The following is a 22,038-nucleotide window of genomic DNA, read 5'->3' as shown; positions in this document are numbered from 1 at the left end:
AAAGAAACAAAAGTTCATCAGATATGCACTTTGCACATTTTCTTAATGACAATTCCTCTCTGATCAATCATTTGTGGTCTGTTTCAAGTTGAATAACGAGTTTTAAGAAGCATCTTCTTAATAGAATGTAAATAACATCACATGATGACCTGTAGTGGCCACAGCTTCTGAGCCACCTAACAAGTAACACGTTTTCAGTGTTGTTTTCTGAGGTAGAGCTTAGTGTGAGTAGTAACAACTTGAACTCTCCCACCCTCAGTGTAATGTAGATTATTGTGCATTATACCACCAGAAAATATGTGTAATAAAACTGAGGTTTAGAGTTTATTATGGTGCATTCCTTTTAAAAATGCATGATCTTCCTGTTATTTCTACAAACAAACTAATTTATTGACTCAAATAGCCTTTAGCTCTGAACAGTGTCTGAGCAGTGTGATGAAGAGTCAAACAGCAAAAACCAAATACTCCAACAAACCACCTGCTTTCATTTGTATTCAGGTCATGTAAACTAACTGGAAAGCCCACTGATTTGCCTTTGGGGAAAAAATGTAAGCTTCGAGTTAAGCAAGTGTTTTATTTCAAATAAATCTGATATTTTATTGAAATTCTCTGTGGACATTACACAGCAAAATATCTGTCTGCAGAGGGCACCAGAAGTCAACACCAGATTGGGTTCTGATTCTACATGCTGGGGAGCCAACCCAGTATAACACAGCTCTAGAAAAGTGTTCAGTGAACAAGCTAAGGCTCAATGACTTTGGAAGAACAAGAAAATCTATACATGGCCTAAAATGTGGCTAACGGACTTATACGAAAACCTCGTCATGGAGGGAGCATCGTTTGGAGCTGTTGCTACCTCTGGCTGTGAACAGATTGCCTTCACTGCATGAGGGGAATTAATCATTAGCTTTATCAGGGTGTCTTAAGGTACAGTAGAAAAGCTGCCCCTGGCTGAAGCACCAAAGACATTGAGTGAGCGTTAAAGGATCATGCATGCAGAAGTGGTAGAAATACAATGAACTAAAAAATGAAAACACAAGGTTTCAAACTTGCCCACAGATCATAAGATCATGAGTCCAAGTAGCTTTTAGAGCATATGGGAGGTTTTGAAGACACAAGTAAGAAAAGATTTTGGTCAGTGTTATTTTTTTTCCTTTTTATTTATTTTTTAACAGCTGGAGCTGTGCATCAGTCTCTCTGTCATCACTGCCATCATTTAGAGGGCAGCTGTTAGCAGGATATCTGAGCACATGCTGTTTGTTCTCTGTAACTTCATAAACAAAGACATGGTGCACAGGAAATTAATCAGTTCTGTTTCAACTTTAAATTGCACCATTGTTGATTTGTAAAACTGCATGTGTGATTCAGCCATGTGAATGAAATCAGAACACTGTGAAGGATAAGCAAACTATGATAAGGTTAGATCCATTGAAATCAAAGATCTCTTTTTCAAGGGAGCCCTGACCAAAAGCCCATAGTTACTTTAAAACAGTAAACAACATAGAAAATTTACATAATTAAAATTGCTCACATAAAACACATACACACAGACAAGGTGGATTGTTGTAATTAAGCAGACATTTTTTTTATTCTAAGTATTAATTTTGTTTAGAGCCTTTATGACAAAAGAAGGTAAAGAAAGTAAAATAAAAAAAAAGCTGATTATTTTTAATAGAATGCCACAGGAAAAAAAATTAATATGATTTTAGATTTCTCTTCTGTCACTTATTCTGAGACAGTCAACAAATACACTAGGTGGAAGACGGAACGAATTACAGCAAGAAGACAAAGACTTGATGGTTTTTCAGAATTTATTTGGGTTTTTTAAGTTTTCTGTCATTCTGGAGAAATAAAATTCAGATTTTACTTTGAATTCCTGCCTCCTAAAATATACAAAAATGACTTATTTGTGGCAAATGCTGAACAATCATCCATCCCTTTTCTTAATCGCTTGATCTGATTTGGGGTTGCGGAGAAGCTGGAGCGTATCCCAGCAATCATTGGGAAAGAGGCGGGGTACACCCTGAACAGATCACCAGTCCATCACAGGAAATACTGCACATGCTAAAATATTTTATTCTTGATTGAAAACGGTTGCAGAAAGTAAATAAAACTGTAAAATACCAAATGTCATGGGATTTCGTATATTACATGCTGTAATATGTTGTGTCATTCTGTTCAGAAAATATTGAAAAAAAAAAAATCAACAAATAAAGTAAATATGGTCCATAACAGCATGGCAGGTGAGCACGTTCACAAGGTTTCTAAATAATGTGGTTTTCCCCTCTGTGTGTGCTTATTCATTCATTCATTCATTCATTTATTTACTTTAGCATTACCAATAATTCAAAACAACATGACGAATTGTTTAAAATAAACAAAAATATAATTTTTTCCAATATGCCATCTTTCACTGCACTTTATACTGAAAGAATAACAAGAAAAATTCTTCACTGCATTTTTTTTCCTTTTTTTCTGGGACAATAATAATAACAATCCATGTTTTTAACACATTTTTTTAGATGATGGTTATTAATAAAGTAACAATTGTTAAATGCTCAAGATTTGTAATGGGATAACAAAACCTTGCTTTGGATTGACTCAGGCAGCAATACTTCAACAAATTTTCGATGACAGTGATTATAGTCAACATTTTGACACACATGGGATTATGCTTGATAGTCTTTCATAAGTCAACACACCTTTTACAGTCCTCCGTGGAACATAAACAAAATCAGATTATGACCAGTTTCACCACGCTAGAAAGAAAATCCCCTGTATTGGAAATCGTGACTTGTAACATTGAATTGATTTCTTTAATCCCTGAAACAACACTTGACCAAGTAACTCAGCAACAAGCTTGAAGGTGTACATCCATGGAACAGGACAAAAAGAAATAAAATGCAAAGCAAACACACACATATACAAAAAAATTTACATTCACATACTGTATAAATTTCTTGTTCTTCTTCTTGTTCTTGTTATTCTTCTTGTTCTTGTTATTCTTATTGTTATTGTTTTTCTTATTGTTATTCTTATTCTTATTGTTTTTCTTATTGTTATTGTTATTGTTATTGTTATTCTTATTCTTATTCTTATTCTTATTCTTATTCTTATTCTATATATACTTTAAACAGCAAGGCTTAAATGAAAGCATATCAATGGTGTGTTGTAAACCATGTCTCATAACTTCAGCTCAGGACAGGACAGATGAGTAACTTCATGAGTTTTAAAAGGAGACTTTTTATTTAAAGATTGTTTTAGAGATGCAGCGTGTTGAACTGGAGCAAATACGCTCCAGTGCTGAAGAAAATCACATGATCATCACAAACAGAGCCTTTGTTCAGCAAAGAAATTCTCTTTCCTGTATGACGACTGTAATTTCAGCCATAACAAAAATCCACATTCCAGGTTTTACAATTTTCAACAAGCAGAAAATCCACATCCAAGGCAGAGCCACTCGTTGGTGAACTCCAGGAAGCCTGGAGCTTTTGTAAGTCCACTTCCTACCCGGACAAGAAACACAAATTTAAAAATGATTTTGTTGAGGTTGAATTTCTAAACAATAGAACTGGATTTAAAGGTTTCTTTCACATTTAGGAATATAACTTACCTTTTATTATGTTGCGGAGGTTACAATAGTTTGTGCCATTATCAAACAGACTGAACCAGATTGCAGACACAGATGTTCCCTAAAAGCAACCAAATAAAAAAACATTTTATTGGATTTTGCAAAAGAGATTCATTTAAAACAATCTGCTTTCTATTTTTTCTAAAAAGTTTTAGATGATTGAATCTCTTACCTGCACATGACATCCCAGGACCATAGTTGTAGGTGTCATGGTGAAGTTAACATTTTCAATTTGGCCAAACCCTGAAGTGTGATTAGCTTGAATTGCTATTGGGGTCACTGAGCCTAGCTGGAACGGAAAGGTAAAACACTTAAAATGTTAAACACGATAGTTATAAACAAACATATTTGACAAAGTAACTCTATAAGAGGTTTCTCACCTTGTAGGAGCCCATGGCCTTAATCTGAGTCACAAGAGCAATGTTAACTTGACTGCATGGGATTCCAAGTAACCTGAGAATAGAAAGAATTAAAAGTATCAACTAATGTCCATCTATCTATCAGACAGGAAAATAAGTCCTTACCAGACAATTTTGCAGAAGGCGTTTGTCGTTGGGATGTTTGTTTCATTGACAATAGCACCAAATGCCATTCCCAAAAGGAGAGTACATACCACAAACCTGGTGCGCACACCCATGCTTATGTTTGTTTTCTTGTTCCGGAGGCAGGACTGAGTTGATACTTGTACAGTTGGGGTTTATATATGGCACTGCATGAAAAGTACCACGTCTAAGACCATCGTGCAGTCATGTGGAGCCATGGAAAAACAATTTGTGTGACAGTTTGCATGTAGCGCCAGGCATCTTTCCGCATACAGATATGGATTAAACACGAGGGTCATGTTGCTTTGGTCTCCTGCTGAATTAAAAATCCTTCAGTTAAAAATAAATAAATATATATATTAAACAAGACTTTAAAAAGCATAATATTGTACAACTCAGCTGTTTCCTGTTTTAAGCACTTATGTGTAAATAAAGAGGTCAGTAAGCCAGAATTTAACAGACCAATATGAAAGACTTAACTGATGGGATTTATGGTTGACTGGAAGTAGCAAGGATTCAGTACAAAGTCTTTGCAGAATTTCATCCGTCTTGGTTTTAAAAGGAGATGTATCATAATTATATGGTCTGATCAGACTGATTTCTTTTTCTTTTTGTATAGTAGCCTTTCATTTCTGTAGCGAGCTTGCTGGAGAACTTGCCATGAATGTCAAAATAAAATAAAATAATATAAAATAAAATAAAACAAAATAAAATAATAAAAAATAATAATAATAAAGTAAAATTAAATTAAATTAAATTAAATTAAATTAAATTAAATTAAATTAAATTAAATTAAATTAAATTGACTACATTTTCTGTTTGTGTCTGCTCTTTCTACAAACTACAAACTTTTGATTTTGTTGTTAGGTGACAGATACTGTAACTTCTTCAGCTTGCTTAAAACTTGCCCATTAATTCTCGTTACTGAGGCTCTGAACAGCTTAACCAACTTGGGAATGAGATAAAGACCACTTCAGAAACACTGTGTCTTTTATTGTTGTTCATGCCAATTAAGTTGACAGAAAGCACCCTGGCCTGTTCTTAGACAGCAGCTTGTATCTGGTAAATCCAGCCAATACACAAAATGGTATATATTGCCCCTCCTTTCTGTAGAGGGCACCAAACCACAATTTTTGTGTAATTTTCTCTCCATGCTGCTCAGTTTAAAACATTAAATCCTGATATAATATTTTCCAGTAACACATATATTCTGATTGTTTTTCTTTTAGTCATGAATAATGTGTGTATTCAAATTATATAAATTGCAGCAAAATACAATAAAAAGCAAAAACACATAAAAAAAAAAGTACAAATCAGATAGTTGGCTATTATTTAACAATTTGTTTAGCACAAAGACATTAGCTTGTGTTTTTAGTACATTTTCATATCATTCAGTGCTCTTACATCAGAACTCCAAAAATGATCAGGTAGGTAATATATACTATGAAATCAAACTGAATATGAAATATGAATTCCTCTTATTGAACTACAGTGGCTTTCAGAAGGTTTGTCCCCATGGGTGAGATGATAGTCACCCTCTTCTTTAAGCCCTGTGGTTGTATTCATCTGAAACATATCAGCCATACAGATAAATTGGAAGTGACATTTCTCTTGTCACTAATGAGAAACCCTGGAGTGATATGATACTCTACACTTATGAGTAACAGCATTCCATAAGATCGTATGTTTTGGCATGTAATCTGCATCCATGCTGCCTTGTCTGTTTTTTGTTTTCTCAATCTGTGTCCGTCACAATGGCTGCTTGTATTGATTTTGGTTCCCAGATGCTGCTCAATAGTTCTTCTGTATATCTGGTGTTTTCTCTCAGATTTATTTCACTTTTTTTTTCTTTTTTTTTTTGGTAGCTCATAATTTTATTAATCTTATCTTGAAGGTCCCTGTAAGGCTAATAGTTTAGGAGAAGCAGACTTCTGGAAAACACCAACAAAAATAAGAGTAATTCAGAGTGGGTGACAGTGACAACAGGAATGACATCTCCGAAACACAGTGAGTGATCATCGGTGTAGACAGACAGTAATCAGCTGACATTAATCTCTTTTGAACATGACAGCCAAACACTATCCCATATGATCTACAGAGTAGTCATCTTGCTGACAAATAGATGGCATATAGGCCCCACAGTCTGTGGATTTGCACAACCATTTGCAAGGATGGTGGTGACTGTGCACAGGGCAGTTCCCTGCAACGGCAGACCAAATGCTGCTGTGGAGACCATCTGCTGGGTGAAAAGCAACCACAGTTGCAGTCTGTCTTCTGAATGCTGCTTCATCTTGTAGAGTCTTCCAACTCATTGTGGTTATGAAGAAAGATATTAAAACTTTTGTTTTTATGTTATTCGTTTCCTCATCATTTACAACTGTAAACCATTTAAGAATTCAGACATTCATAACTGGGCATAATGGGTTAGTGTTAGTAAGAACGACGTTCATGCATTTATTCATCTAAATTATTATGAAGCATAATCAGTCATGAAAGCCTGTCGAGATGCAAGTTCATTTACTGTTTTGTGTTTTTAAAAGGTTGTCTTTCTGCTAAGAACCAGACACATTTAGGATAGTAGTCTCGCAATCTCTCGCGATGATTGACCCATTTCCTCGCTTGTTGTTAATCCACAGGAGCAGCTGTCTGTAGGTGTCTGGTGTGGACTGTACGTAGCAGAAACAAGGTCAGAAAGCTGTTTTTGTGCTAGTTTTACCTTTTAGAAATTTGTTGTAAATATAATGGAACCTCCCCTTCTTTTAATGCTGCAGCTCTAACATACGTGCACTTTTTTTTTTACATGTGATTTTTGACGAGATTACACGTTTTTGGTTTTTTTTTTTTTTTTCAAACTTCGCGTTTACCAAGTAGTAGCTCGTCTTTTATTTGCTATACTGAGGGCAGATTTAAGCATGCAGCAAACGCGTTACGATGAGAGTGTTACTTTCGGACTTCTTTCTAAGTGTCTGGAACCTGCTGGTAGCAGTTCAAAGGTCATTGTAGTGCATGCACCGTGAAATGTGTTTGTTGGAATGAGTTGACAGGTTGTGTGGTGAAACACACACTCCCTATCTGTTGCACAGAACTGCCAAAACTATCACCAGTCTGACCATTCTCCCAGTTATATCCAAATAAAAAATATGTGTTTTTCAGATTGTGGGAAACTATTCTGATCTGGACATCATGTCAGCTCTAAGCGGGAAGGTCCAGACTGTGCTGGGTTTGGTGGATCCAGACCAGCTGGGCCGCACCATGACCCATGAGCACTTGACCATGACTTTTGAGTGCTGTTACTTCCCCCCTCCACCTGGTGATGAAGCAGTGGCGGAGAACCCCTTCCAGATGCAGCACATGTACTGGCTCAGGCAAAACCCCTACAGCTGCCATGAGAACCTGCTCCTGCAGCAGGAGTCCAGCGCCGTGCGGGACGAGCTGCTGGTCTACAGGAAGGCTGGAGGGGGCACCATAGTGGAGAACACGACAACAGGCATCGACCGAGACCTGCCCACTCTCCGGCAGCTGGCCAAGGACACTGGGGTCCACATCATTGCTGGAGCAGGGTACTACGTGGACTGCACTCACACTGACGCCACCAAGAAAATGAGTGTGGAGAAGGTGGGACCCAGTCTGTGGTCAAATATAAAATGCAGAAAGTTTCTCTCAGTTGAACCTTGATAGTGTGAACTCCAGCAGCACTATGTTTGTGTCTGTACGTGGCCACTGCTACTTGATAAATATGTTGTGCTGGTTTTTTGATTCATCACAGTTTCTAAGTGCAATGTTTTCCTTTGCATTAATGAGTCACTTTAATAAATGTAGTTTATGTGCACCACGTATTTCTTTTCCCTTAAAGGGAAAGGATAGACATGTCAACTACTTGTCTGAAGAGTGATGATGTCCTTTAACTCTGATTTCATCTCTGTCAGCTGACAGACATCATTGTCAGTGAGGTGCTCCACGGTGCCGATGGCACAGACATCCGCTGCGGTGTGATTGGTGAGATTGGCACTGGTTGGCCAATCACAGAGAGCGAAGCCAAGGTGCTGAGGGCCACAGCACATGCTCAGGCTCAGCTGGGATGCCCAGTTATCATCCATCCTGGCAGGAATCCTGCCGCTCCAGCTGAAGTCGTTCGAATTCTCCAGGAAGCTGGTGGGGACATCAGCAAAACTGTCATGTCACACCTGGACAGGTTAGAAGTCCCTTAAAAGATTTACTTACTTCCAGGTGCTCATCTACCTCACATTTATTTTCTTTCACTGAAGAAAATTGTTATCCATTTATATCAACTGATGTATGTAACTTTTGAGTAAAACCAGTAGCCATCTTCCTGTTTGGTCACACGAGTGATATTTAGTGAAGCTGCTTAAACATCTTCTCAAGACAATTTGTCTTTTTTTTTCTAAAATAGAAATAAAGTTTTACATTTACTCTGTTTAAAAATGTAAACATTTTAAAGATGATGGTGTTTCCTGTACTCATATGGGATTTTGAGCTAAAATTACTCACAAATGTTTACTTAATTTTTATTTTAGCTGTTTGCTAAAACATATCCAGATTATTGTTAAGTATAAAAATGGGGACTTTAAGTGTAATTTCCGTTTCAGCATCCAGATTAGAGAACGGATTGGGACTCCAGCTTTTTAAGATGTTGATCCCAGTTTTTGAGCCCTCATTAAAAATGTTTCAGATGTAGAACACAAGCAAAGGAAGAAAACATGTCATTTTGCTCCTGATGATGTGTTTACCTGTGGCACATGTTTACAGATACTAAATGCACTACCCATAATGCACTTGGATCAGTCATCTCTCTTTTTTTGCCCTATTCCAGGACTATATTTGATTACAATGAGCTGCTTGAGTTTGCAAAGTTAGGGAGCTACTTGGAGTACGACCTGTTTGGAATGGAGATGCTGAACTACCCATACAACCTGGAAGTGGACATGCCCAGTGACAGCCAGAGAGTGAAGGCGTGAGTTACACTGATCCATCTTTCTTTGCCATAAGCAGAATCCATTAATGTTACATATTTTAACTTATGTGTTATTGTCCACATCAGGTGTTTTCTGCTGTTAATTAGACCCTAACAAAGGCCCACAATAGCAGGAATAGAGTCTGTTTGTGTCAAAAGCTGTTGCTGATTCAAGTGTGTTGTTTTTACCATTTGGGACAGATTGTCTGCAAAATTTTCTTGCAGTTACGTCATATTGAAGGCCTCATGTTTCTCCGCTTGTTGATTTATGTGTTCAGCTTGGCATTCCTTGTGAAGGAGGGTTATGAAGACAAGATAGTCATCGCACATGATATCCACACCAAGAACCGTCTGACTAAGTTTGGCGGCCACGGCTACTCACACATCCTGAAGAACATTGTGCCGAAGATGCTGAGGAGAGGCATCTCGCAGCACCAGGTGGACAAGATCCTCATTGACAATCCTAAATGCTGGCTGACCTTCAAATAAAACAAAACAAAAAACTACAAGAAAGGTGATTTGATGGAGGGGCAGTTCATATCCTCACACAGCTGATCAACAGCCCATAGTAAACACTTTGAGATCTTTGCAGGAATCTCAAGGCTGACTTAGACAATTAAGCTCTCAGTGTTTAAATGTACGCAGTCTGAACGTTTTCCTTTTTTTGTCAGCGAGGTAAAATTTTTTATGGCTTAATTTTTGCAACAGGAAATTACAAGCTGATGTTTTATCCACCTAAAAGCATTTTACATTCTTTATGAAACACATTTTAATTTATTGTGCAAAAGGATAACTTGATTCTGTTCTTAGAAGGGCTATTGCAATCGATGATAGATGTTTTTATCCTTTAAAGTTATTCTTTACAATGGTGCTCATATGTATGGTGCTACAATAATTAACTTTTTAATGAATTCATCATTACTGCCTTTTTGTATTGGTGAGAATTTCTGCCAACATGTTTTGTTGGCAGGGACAAAATAAATCCTGTCCGTATGCCGCTCAACTCAGGACACAATCTGACTGTTCTGCATGATGTGTCCTGTTGCCCCTTGCTTGGAAAAAATTTAACCAGAAGTCATGCAGAAAATGCTATCTTAGGGCTTTGCTGAAAGTGGCTGCACTGATGGTACCAGTTGGCCCACTTGACTTTGGTAACCCGGGTTGACCTGTGGGCCAGGTTCCCTGTTCTCCCCAGGAGAACCAGCAGGTCCAGGCGGCCCAGGCTCACCAACTAGACCCCTGGGGTCTATCCTCCAGATTCACCCCAGCATCCTAGTGGATCTTGGATGAATGTTAGAAATGACTGCATTGGGAGTTGTTTATTAACCCAGCTGGTTGTATTACATTTCATACATCTTCTATAAACTCTTTCTAATTGATATTTTATAGTTAATTGTGTTGCTCAGTATGTATTTTTAACTAACATTTAGTCTTCCCCAACATGACTTCTCATCAGAAAAACTTTTCCATAGCAACATTTATAACGTTGGACTTATCGGGTTATGTTGAAACAGTTCCGTGGATGATCATATAGGTCTTCATGAATTTTTCTTTAAACCAGTAATTATTGATATAAAGCATCAGTAGTGGGAACCAGTCCAGGTCTAACCTAAAAACCTGGTAAAAAGCGTTTAAAACTGAATGTTTTTATTGTTTATGTACAAATGAGTAAATTGTACTTTATCTAACATTACTGTAAATGAACAAAGAAGAAATGTCATACTTGTCTTCTGAAGGGGCAATAATGCAGTTATATAGCAAAAGCTTGTATCGTTTAAATTCTTGTCCAAACGGATGTCTTCAATCTCTTACTAATAAACTTTGCTAAATATAAGCATTTCTCTCAACTGTTGTCTCATAATCTCTCGCGATGATTGACTCCCGCTTCTCAAGGTCTTGTTGAGATAATCAACAAGACCTTCCGCCACCAGCTGTCTGTGTTCAGCTGGTGGCGGACGTGGACTACATTTAGCAGAAACAAGGTCAGAAAGCTCTTCTAAGTAGTTACACTGTAAAGAAATGAGTGTTTTTAAACTTTATGGCTTCCTTCCTGCTCTCTTGTGAGTGACATGAATGCATGTTTCTTTTGTGCAGTTTTTGATCATTTACCTTTTAGCACCATCATCACTTTGCTTTTACCAAGTTGCACATGGCTACCTGTTACGCTGAGGATAATGTTATACTAAGTGGGGTTTTTTCAGTCTTTTGAAAATGTTTCAATGCCGTCTTACCAGTCCAAAGGTCCATCTAGTGCATGCGCAATAAAGTTAGCTTTGTTAATGAGTTGACAGACTGCACAAAAACATTCTCCAATCACTCTTTTCTGTCTGAACTTTCATTCAGTAATGTCCAAATAATTGTGTGATTTTCAGGTTGTGGGAAGCTGTATTTTAATCAGAACATCATGTCAGCTCTAAGCGGGAAGGTCCAGACTGTGCTGGGTCTGGTGGATCCAGACCAGCTGGGCCGCACCATGACCCATGAGCACTTGACCATGACTTTTGAGTGCTGTTACTTCCCCCCTCCACCTGGTGATGAAGCAGTGGCGGAGAACCCCTTCCAGATGCAGCACATGTACTGGCTCAGGCAAAACCCCTACAGATGCCATGAGAACCTGCTCCTGCAGCAGGAGTCCAGCGCCGTGCGGGACGAGCTGCTGGTCTACAGGAAGGCTGGAGGGGGCACCATAGTGGAGAACACGACAACAGGCATCGACCGAGACCTGCCCACTCTCCGGCAGCTGGCCAAGGACACTGGGGTCCACATCATTGCTGGAGCAGGGTACTACGTGGACTGCACTCACACTGACGCCACCAAGAAAATGAGTGTGGAGAAGGTGGGACCCAGTCTGTGGTCAAATATAAAATGCAGAAAGTTTCTCTCAGTTGAACCTTGATAGTGTGAACTCCAGCAGCACTATGTTTGTGTCTGTACGTGGCCACTGCTACTTGATAAATATGTTGTGCTGGTTTTTTGATTCATCACAGTTTCTAAGTGCAATGTTTTCCTTTGCATTAATGAGTCACTTTAATAAATGTAGTTTATGTGCACCACGTATTTCTTTTCCCTTAAAGGGAAAGGATAGACATGTCAACTACTTGTCTGAAGAGTGATGATGTCCTTTAACTCTGATTTCATCTCTGTCAGCTGACAGACATCATTGTCAGTGAGGTGCTCCACGGTGCCGATGGCACAGACATCCGCTGCGGTGTGATTGGTGAGATTGGCACTGGTTGGCCAATCACAGAGAGCGAAGCCAAGGTGCTGAGGGCCACAGCACATGCTCAGGCTCAGCTGGGATGCCCAGTTATCATCCATCCTGGCAGGAATCCTGCCGCTCCAGCTGAAGTCGTTCGAATTCTCCAGGAAGCTGGTGGGGACATCAGCAAAACTGTCATGTCACACCTGGACAGGTTAGAAGTCCCTTAAAAGATTTACTTACTTCCAGGTGCTCATCTACCTCACATTTATTTTCTTTCACTGAAGAAAATTGTTATCCATTTATATCAACTGATGTATGTAACTTTTGAGTAAAACCAGTAGCCATCTTCCTGTTTGGTCACACGAGTGATATTTAGTGAAGCTGCTTAAACATCTTCTCAAGACAATTTGTCTTTTTTTTTCTAAAATAGAAATGAAGTTTTACATTTACTCTGTTTAAAAATGTAAACATTTTAAAGATGATGGTGTTTCCTGTACTCATATGGGATTTTGAGCTAAAATTACTCACAAATGTTTACTTAATTTTTATTTTAGCTGTTTGCTAAAACATATCCAGATTATTGTTAACTATAAAGTGTAATTTCAGTTTCATCATCCAGATTAGAGAACGGATTGGGACTCCAGCTTTTTAAGATGTTGAACCCTGTTTTTGAGCCCTCATTAAAAAGGTTTCCGAAGCAGAATTGGTTCAGAATATGTAATTTTATTCTAACTGTTTGCCAAAACATTCTCAAGGTACACTTCTGTAAAATATGGACGTAAAGTACATACTCACTGGTGATGATGTCAAAATTAGAGTAAGGATTTAGAAATGACATAATCCTAAAATGTAGAACCTTTTTTCTGAAGCCCATTGAAATCTTCGTCATTTTGCCAGCATCCAAATGTTTTAGGACCCTAAATGTATGTTTAATTAGATTGTTTTTCATGAGATTACATGTAGCACATCAACTTAGATTAAATTTATAAAACTTGACAGAAAGATGGAGCAGGAGCTAAGGAGGATATTTGGTTCTGATCTTGATCAATTTCTTTTAAAGTATAAAGTAGCCTAATAAGCTTTGGTGCATGATGTGGCCTGTTGCTGCCCCAATACTTGAGAAATGTCCTGTTTCCATCAGAATTAAAGGGTTATGTCAGTGCTGTCCTGATATTAAAATGATATTTTTCTCAACTGCATCATAACGCAATTAGAAAGATCTCAGTAGAGAAAAGATTTGTTTTCCCACTTTAGTTTGAATTCATTTTTCCTGAGCTTCACTCATTGTCGATGAACTAAGCGGTCAGTGATCTCACTGTTATAGAAAAAAAATTCAAACCAAAAAGTAACCCCAACTGCGTACTATGCATGTAATCTGTGTATATTAACATTTCTAAATACCTTCACACAAAATCCAGGAAAATTTTAATTGAGAACGTGATAAGAAACATAATATTGAATAAAATCTGTTCTGCTATAATTGCTTTAATCTTCCTGATCATACAAGCGTGTTAGGTGCTGATCTGGAGTTTTAATTGCATTTCAAACTCTCAAAATGTTCTCATTTAAAGTAGAAGAATTTACTTTTTTCTGGATGGACATGACAACCTAAGTATGAAAAACATGGTGTGAGACACCCGGATCATTCACCCCTCTGCTACCCTCTTCCAGGACTATATTTGATTATAATGAGCTGCTTGAGTTTGCAATGTTGGGAAGCTACCTGGAATACGACCTGTTCGGGACCGAGATGATGAACTACCCATTTGACCTGGACGTGGACATGCCCAGTGACAGCCAGAGAGTGAAGGCGTGAGTTATGATGCCTGCAGTCACACTGATCCATCGTTCTCTGTCTTATACAGCATCTGTTAATGCTACATTTTAATGTATGTGTTATCCTCCACATCAGGTCTTTATAGTTTATTTTATTAAGATGCTGACATTTACCCACAATAGAAGGAATAGCGTATACTTATGTCAACATGCTGATCTAAATGCGTTGCCTTCAAGGTTTGGGTGGCTGATTTTCCATAGAAATGTTTTGTAGATAGAAATGCTAAGACAGTACGTCGTTCTTTATGTCACATTGGAGGCTGTTTGTTTTTCAGTTGTTTCTTTTATGTGTTCAGCTTAGCATTCCTTGTGAAGGAGGGTTATGAAGACAAGATAGTGGTTGGACACGACCTCCACACCAAGAACCGTCTGACTAAGTTTGGCGGCCACGGCTACTCGCACATCCTGAAGAACATTGTGCCGAAGATGCTGAGGAGAGGCATCTCGCAGCACCAGGTGGACAAGATCCTCATCGACAATCCGAAATGCTGGCTGACCTTCAGATAACTTAAAAAAAAAAAAAAGACACACAAGGTGGCCAGTTTGATCGAGGTGCAATTTTTTTTATCCACATAACTGATCAACACTCCATTATAAACAATAAGATCTTAGCAGGAATCAAGAAGAAATCTTGACTTATCAGTGTTATTTTGGACATTTATACAGTTAAGCTCACAGTGTATAAATGAATACAATTTCAATATTGTAAACATTTTCTAACAAAGCAAAATGTTTTATGACTTCATTTTAGCAACGGAAAATTACAGGCTGTAATTTCAACCAGCGGCAGAATTTTTTTGATTAAGGCGCTTTGCATTGGTTATTAAATTTAATTCTCTTTTTTGCCACAAAAAATAACTTGGTTGTGTTTTATATTCGATAACAATCATTTATAAGTGTTTCCATTCTTTGAAGTGACTATTGCCGTGCTCACACATATGGTGCACCAGTAAATGACATTTTTTAATTTAACCATCATCACTGCTTGTTTGTTTTTTTTTTTTGTTTTTTTTTTGTGAGTGTGTGTGTGTTTGTGACATCTCTGCAAACATGTTCTCTGGCAGGGAAATAATGAACCCCTTAGTAATCAGTATGCAGTTCAACTCTTGACACAATGTGGCTGTGCTGGATGAGGTGTCCTGTTGCCCCCATGCTGGGTGTCTGGGTGTGTTTATGGGAGACTGGCTGGCTGGTCCAGATGAAGGACGCGTCCTCCTCTCATCTGGGAACAGGTGGCCTCACAGGGTGACTTCACCACATGATCAATGGTGCCATCACCACAGCTGACGGTGTTCTGTGAACAACTAAATAACTTTGATTAATCTTCTGAGAGGATTACAAACTGAGACAGAAGACTTCACTTCACTTCATTTTTTTTTTTTTTTACTGACATTCTCATTAGGAGGCGTTTAAAAATCAACAAGCAGATTGGCAAACGAGCTCGAGGAATGATATCTGTCAGTGTGACTGTTCAGTTTTGTGATGGTGACTAACCATCAGGCAACCCTGCTGCCTAAACCAGACGCCACATTGACACACACAAGAAAAATAACTTGCAATGATCGTTTTGTGACAGTGTTTCAAACATTAGGTTTGGTCTTTACATTAAATGCTGCACAGTGTTTAAATGTCCTTTTTTTTTTATGAACATGCATCATCACGACTTAACATTTTCACCCAAAGTCCCACAATCTGGACAAATCTAGAAAATAAAAGCACACAAATGGGCTAACACTTTGAACAGAGTTGTATGTGAGTATAGTATAATCATCTACAGTTGAGTGCTAAACGTCAACACATTGAACTTTCGATCGACAGTCACTCAGTAAATGTTACCACAGCAGCTACAGTTGGTTTGACATATCAGCAAACTTAATTTATAAAGCCTAATCGTTCAGGCAGAGTGCACCAGCCACACTAATCAATCTGACATGGGTACAACCCTGCTGTACAAATTAAAATTCATCTTGTAATTACATTGTCAGCTCTTCTAGCTGCAAAAGTACAGTTTTTGCATGATCTGTCATCACTCTGGATTCTTTAGAATATAGAAATACTGAGCTCCCTTTGTAATAATCCTGCTGACATTGAACTGAGCAGGAGCAATGAAGCAAACTAAATGCAAAGCGGTTCTTTATATAATTTTCCACCTTCTCTCTTATTCTCTCTCTCTCCTTGTGCAGATCTCCGTGTTTCAGTCAGCGTACAACATGAAGCCGGAGAAAGTGCTGTACTTATTGTTGTTGCCCCCGTGCGCCTTCCCGCCGTCTAGCTTGATGTAAATCTCGTCACCCGGCTCCAGGTGAAGGACGACACTGTTACTGGCATAGTCGTAGTTCTGGTCGGCGTCCTGCGCGATGGCACTGGCTCTCACCTGGAAGCCAAATTTGAACAAATTTGCTGATGAGAGATCAGAACCTCGGACAGCTCATTTTAATGTTTTTTGTTTGTTTGTTTGTTTTTTTACCAGCCCTAAACAACTACATTTCACTTTAACTTATGTCTTTATGTGGCTTCTTGATGTCCAGATGGTGTATTTTTGGCACACTTCGTGCGTAAAAACGCAAAAAGTACGAATGTGGACTAAATGTAACTCTGAACAGAGATGATAAAATATACTGAAGGACTATTTTATTACATGATAAACTACAGGGAGTCGCCCTACCTGGTTGTTTTTGCAGAGATCAGCCCACATGCTCGTTCCGTCCCCGCCTCTCATCAACACATGGTAAACAAAGAAGTAAATCCCAGGTATCGAACAGGTGAATTTTCCGGTTGAGGGATCGTAGTGGTTGCCGAGATTTGTGACAACATCGTCAAATTTCAGCACTTCATAGCCTTCATGTTGCTTCTTCAGCCCAGCATAAAACGCTATCTTTGGGATGGTGTTATAAGTGGCTGCGCTGATTGCACCAGTTGGCCCATTGACTCCTGGTAATCCGGGTGGACCCGGTGGACCAGGTGCTCCCCTCTCACCAGGCGGACCGGCAGGTCCAGGTGGCCCTGGCTCACCGACTGGACCCCTGGCGCCCATTCTCCCTACGCGCCCTGGCTCTCCAGGTGGGCCTTGGATGAACGTTGGAAGCGACTGCACCAACCGGTTGTCTTTAATCGGACTGGTTGCCTTGGCCGTGGCCGTGGCCGCCGTGCCATGGGAATCGCACACCATCTGACAAGATCCCAGCATCTCATAGCGGGCAGGAGTTCCAGCGGAGTTTACCATGACCGGAATCAGAACCACCAACACCAGCACCAGCGCGACGCCACAAACACCAGTTGCGATCATCTGCGCTCTGCGGGCTCGCGGTGTTCTCCCAATTGGATGGTGTTCCAGCCTGCTTGTGGACGATGGTTTTGCAAAGAGAAGAAATTGACCTGCTCTTCAATTGCACCGCAACGTTTGGATGCGAAATAGTCCTTTAAATGCTTATGCGTAAAAGTAACCATCCACAACTTTTACGCTTTGCGGAATCCGTTCAGTTGGTTCATTTCCATAATTTCACCTAACTTAAAAACCAAAACACTTTCCTATTGAAGATCCCTCAGTCTGCGATGGGTAGCAGCTTTCTGCAAGTTTCTGTCTGACACAGTGTCACAGGAGAGAATGGGCTAGAAATTAAGCGCTACTCGTTTCAGGGTTTGGAGAGGGAGGGGTGGAAGTGATGGATGGGATAGAATCCGCGCATTTCTTCAATCAAAAGGGAGAAGGTAAGCGACACACCAACACTCACTGATGCAACTTCGAAGCTGTTAAAAGGGACTGCTTTATTTATTTATATAAATTCATTTCATGCATTTGTCTGGAGTGAGATTATTTCAGCATGTATTACTTTGATCTATTGATTATTGAAACGTCACGCCCCACAAAATGTTATTAGGCTTTCTCCAAACAACTTGAACATAATTAGGTCCATTTAAGACAAAAGGTCACACCTTAGTGGCTCCCTCTGTCCAATTTATCATTTTGAGAAAATCTATAGAGCCACTAAAAGAAAGGGGGGAGTCAGTAGGAGCTGGCGTTGAAGGATGGCTCTACAGATATACTGATGAAATTATTGTTGGGCCATTTACAAAGTAAATAGGGTGGAATCACTTAATTAATTACCTATGGAAATCCATCATGAACAGCTGCAAGTAAAGAGAAAAAAATCTTGCTTTTAAATGCAATATTTGTATGAAAAAAGACAAAATGTGTTAAATGGGTTCTGAGACTGAAAAAGTGTCTTCTGTAAATAACAGTGCAGGCTTTTGTGAAGTTTAACAAATGAAAAGCTGATTCTTAGTGAGGATGATGATGTGCTACTCATGATGTTAAGGTAGAAGATGTTAAAGGCATCTCACCAGCAGGTGGTCAAAAAGACATATTGCCATGGAAATGAGCTTTTATTGCAGGACAAATTGAATTCTTCAGAAGTCTAAAATTCAGAATAGGACTTTCACAGACTCATCATCTCAAATAGCGCTACACAGAGGCATGCAGTTAAGTAGTTATCAGATGAGTTGCATTACTTTAGAAACTTTGGACCACAAACCTGTTCTTTCCTCTATCTTCATCCATCTTGCTACTTGCTGGTTTGGTTTTTTTTTTTTTTTTTGGAGAATTGTATAAAGCAGTTTGAGTTGCAGATTAGAAAGAAAAGTCAACAATAGTTAAACCAAAACGTCATTAGTACTGTGATGACATTTCACCACATTTCTCCGTTTATAGTCTTTGGTTTTTTTCTGTTATATATATATATATATATATATATATATATATATATATATATATATATATATATATATATATATATATATATATATATACATTCAGAGAACAATCATGTCCCCCTTAGGGCTGCAGCAGTGTAGCGGAGCAGGACTCGAACCGCAGACATCTGGTCACAAGACAAGTGGCTCCACTGCCTTTACTAAAAGAAAGTAACACCATTCATGTTCCTATCATATTTTCCTGAGACCCTGCATTGGATTACAATATAAGTTTGCTTATTATATAGAGATACTGATGTAATAATAATTCAAGTACGACACTCTTGGCTTCTATAAATGTTCGGACTCAGAGTATTTTTTTTGTCATAAAGATATCTTCAGATATTTTCCCGCTGTTGTTGGTACAAACAAAAGCAAAGCTCGGCTGAAAGTTGGCAGCTGACAGGTGACAAAAACCAAACAACAAACAAATATTTTTTAATGTTTGTATTGATCATTATCCCCTTCTGTGTCCTGCTTTAACGTCTGTGTGTTTTGAGGGCATGTGAGCTAAAATACATCATTATTTCTAAAAGAACACGTTTTCTGTGGGATGGGTGATAGATAGAAAAACATATAACTGAATAGTATATAAAACACTTGTGAACACTCACACATGCACAAACACAGTGGGACATACTGTGGCGGCTATGAGTCAGTGAGCACTTGTTAGTGGTCAGGTTCCTTCCCTCCAGTTGGCACAAGCCTCCAGTGACTCAGGGAGACTTGTCGACCAGGAGCCAGCATGAACAACAGTGTCAAAATTCACCAAAAAGCTGTGGGAGGAGAAATCAACTTGTGTTAGAACCTTCTCACGCAATCACACTGACTCAATCAGGGTCTAAATATTGTATTTCCAAAGTTGATTTCCATCAATCGTCTCTAGTGCTCGATCTTGGTTACACGGTTCACTGTACTGAGATTCCTCTGGTGGTGTACAGCTCTGACAGGTTGTTTGGAGTCTCAGCTTCAGAGTTCATTTACAGCCAGTCAGGCAGGGGTCCTCTGGGAGTCTGATGATTTTTTGACACCCAGACAAGCAGATGTTCAGAGGACATGAATAAAACATGCAGCCCATCTGACCACAGACTGGAGACTCTCTGAGAGTCTAATGAAATATGAGGCGTGATTTCAGTTCACAAGCAAAAAAAAAAGAAACCCTTTGTCAGATAAGTGGGATACTCTATGAAATATGTATGACCTTTATGTAGCCTGACCTGATTGGCTAAACAGGGTTCAGTTGTGCTCATGACAATCAAAGCTGACACAGGTTTGTCAGAGAGTTTAAGTGGTGAATGGAAGGAAACAGAATGGACCTCATTAGCAGCCAGGAGTATAAACAGAAACATTATGCGACCACTGACACCCGAGCGTTTATCAACTGATGAAACAGCATGTGTGCCGAGTCTCGGTACTTTTCACATTATGCTCTTTGTGTATCCGGGTGTTAATGTTTCTTTTCCGATGAAAAGTCAGTGTAAGGGTTGGACTCCGCGGTTCTGCTCAGCGGGGGGGAACAGTGTGCATTACCACGCCACCTACTCAAAGCTGCTCCTGAGCTGTGTTTGAAATGGAGCAGCCATCTTAATTGTCCTAGGTGGGGGACACGGGAGCAAAAATCAACATATAATTGTGTTGTTTGATTTCTTAATTGAATTCCAGCTGGCCAGCTAACTGCAGTCAAAGCTTTTATTTCAAGTGTTCACATTCTTTGGGTCTTTTCATTATACGTCAACATTGGAGTGTTTTTAAAGCAGTGCATGTTCTCGTGCAGACTTAGAAATAATCATTTCAGATTTGTAGACATGTAAAAGCACAGAAGAAGGTCTCAAAATAGATTTACAACTCATGCCTCCCACAGGTAGAAAATGGTTTCATTCATGAATACAGAACAGTGAGACTAATCAGAGCCTTTATAGAGCAAGTCATCTGATGCACGCTCCATTACTTTCCTTGGTTAATTAGTCATCAGCTGACCTGAAGGTGGGCTTTGGGTTGACCTGTCGAAAAACAAACGACAGTCCGTCTGAGCACAAAACAAATGGTTAGCATGTCACTGTAGGTTGCTGAGGTAGATACTGATGAAATATATGTTTGGTTATGAGTAAGTTGTGAAAGCTGTTTCTAACAAAGCATCCTTAAATTATCAGTGCTTCATTTGGTCAAATGAAGTCACTGCACACTAAAACAGCAAGGTACATGAACTGTTCCAAATGTTCTATTTTGTTCCAGCTATAATTAGGTAGGCACTGCGCCCTAAAAATCTTGCCTCTTTCTTTAAAAGAACGACTTTGAATCCTTAATGAAAAAAAAAAAAAAACAAGAAAAAAACATTTATAATCTCTAACAAAATGTACTCATAAAAATAATTTTATTTCATTAATTATTTCTTAAACCTACTTCATCCTCTTAAAGATAGCAGGGAGAGTGTTTTGGCCACATTCCAGCTGTGGTCAAGAAGAGTGGAGCTAATAGCACAGAAACATGGAAACACACTTTAACACATACACACACAATCTGATGAACATTTCTGGTTATGTTGCATCAATGACTACAGCACTGTTTCATGTTACTAATTCAATAATCACGTTTCCCTGTTCCTCTGCAGCGTCCTCCTGTCCTCCAGCAGGAGCTCAAAGCCAAACACGTCATCGCTCAGATCTTTGAATAAGATGTTGAATCATGGCTCGCAGCCTGTGAGAGGCTGAAGAACAATATAGAAAAGTCACAGAAGTGGTTTGATGAGACAAACATGAAACTGGTGAGACTTCATAGTAGAACATTTCAGAAGTAAGATTTACTGACCAAATCATCAAACTGCATTTGATTTGCTTCCACTCAGAGTTTGAGTATAAAGACTGAAAGATGCTTCTGAGTGTGTTTAAATGGGAACCGAGCAAATTTGTTTTTTTAGTGACAACATCCTCAGTACTTTCTGCACTCAGGCCCATATTCAATGTACTTAACTTTTATAGTTTCTTATTTATACCACACTTCAAACTTCTACTCACCCAAATTCAGAGCACTTTTCACACGACTGATTATTACTTTGCAGAAGAAGATGTTGCTTGCAAAATATATTATTTCATGACACATTTTCCATCAG

The 22,038-nt window shown here is 38.9% G+C and overlaps 3 protein-coding genes across 3 annotated transcripts; 2 read left to right on the top strand and 1 right to left on the bottom strand.

Moving 5' to 3' along the window:
• Positions 1-6,816: 6,816 nt before the first annotated feature.
• On the top strand, positions 6,817-10,959 carry pter (phosphotriesterase related). The gene is made up of 5 exons (XM_079244382.1): positions 6,817-6,859; positions 7,327-7,788; positions 8,100-8,365; positions 9,005-9,145; positions 9,424-10,959. Exons 2-5 carry the CDS (start codon positions 7,357-7,359, stop codon positions 9,632-9,634), a joined length of 1,050 nt encoding a protein of 349 aa, XP_079100508.1. The 5' UTR covers positions 6,817-6,859; positions 7,327-7,356; the 3' UTR covers positions 9,635-10,959.
• Positions 10,960-11,549: 590 nt separating this feature from the next.
• Positions 11,550-14,690, top strand: LOC306758457 (N-acetyltaurine hydrolase-like; the record flags this gene model as incomplete). Its single annotated transcript, XM_079243785.1, has 4 exons — positions 11,550-11,981; positions 12,293-12,558; positions 14,019-14,159; positions 14,480-14,690. The coding sequence occupies 4 exons, from the start codon at positions 11,550-11,552 to the stop codon at positions 14,688-14,690; spliced, it is 1,050 nt and encodes a 349-aa protein (XP_079099911.1).
• Positions 14,691-16,377: 1,687 nt separating this feature from the next.
• On the bottom strand, positions 16,378-17,469 carry c1ql3b (complement component 1, q subcomponent-like 3b; the record flags this gene model as incomplete). The annotated part of the gene is made up of 2 exons (XM_079243454.1): positions 16,378-16,557; positions 16,849-17,469. 2 exons carry the CDS (start codon positions 17,467-17,469, stop codon positions 16,378-16,380), a joined length of 801 nt encoding a protein of 266 aa, XP_079099580.1.
• Positions 17,470-22,038: the final 4,569 nt, after the last annotated feature.

The sequence above is a fragment of the Telmatherina bonti genome (genome assembly GCF_933228915.1).
Source record: "Telmatherina bonti genome assembly, chromosome: 7".
Taxonomy (NCBI): domain Eukaryota; kingdom Metazoa; phylum Chordata; class Actinopteri; order Atheriniformes; family Telmatherinidae; genus Telmatherina; species Telmatherina bonti.
The sequence above is the reverse complement of the archived record's forward strand: the minus strand, read 5'-3'. Positions and strand labels throughout refer to the sequence as shown.

Coding starts and splice junctions, on each gene's coding strand:
- pter (XM_079244382.1), top strand. CDS start 7,357: ATGTCAGCTCTAAGCGGGAAGGTCCAGACTGTGCTGGGTTTGGTGGAT. Junction 7,789..8,099: donor AGAAAATGAGTGTGGAGAAG/GTGGGACCCAGT, acceptor CATCTCTGTCAG/CTGACAGACATCATTGTCAG. Junction 8,366..9,004: donor GTCATGTCACACCTGGACAG/GTTAGAAGTCCC, acceptor GCCCTATTCCAG/GACTATATTTGATTACAATG.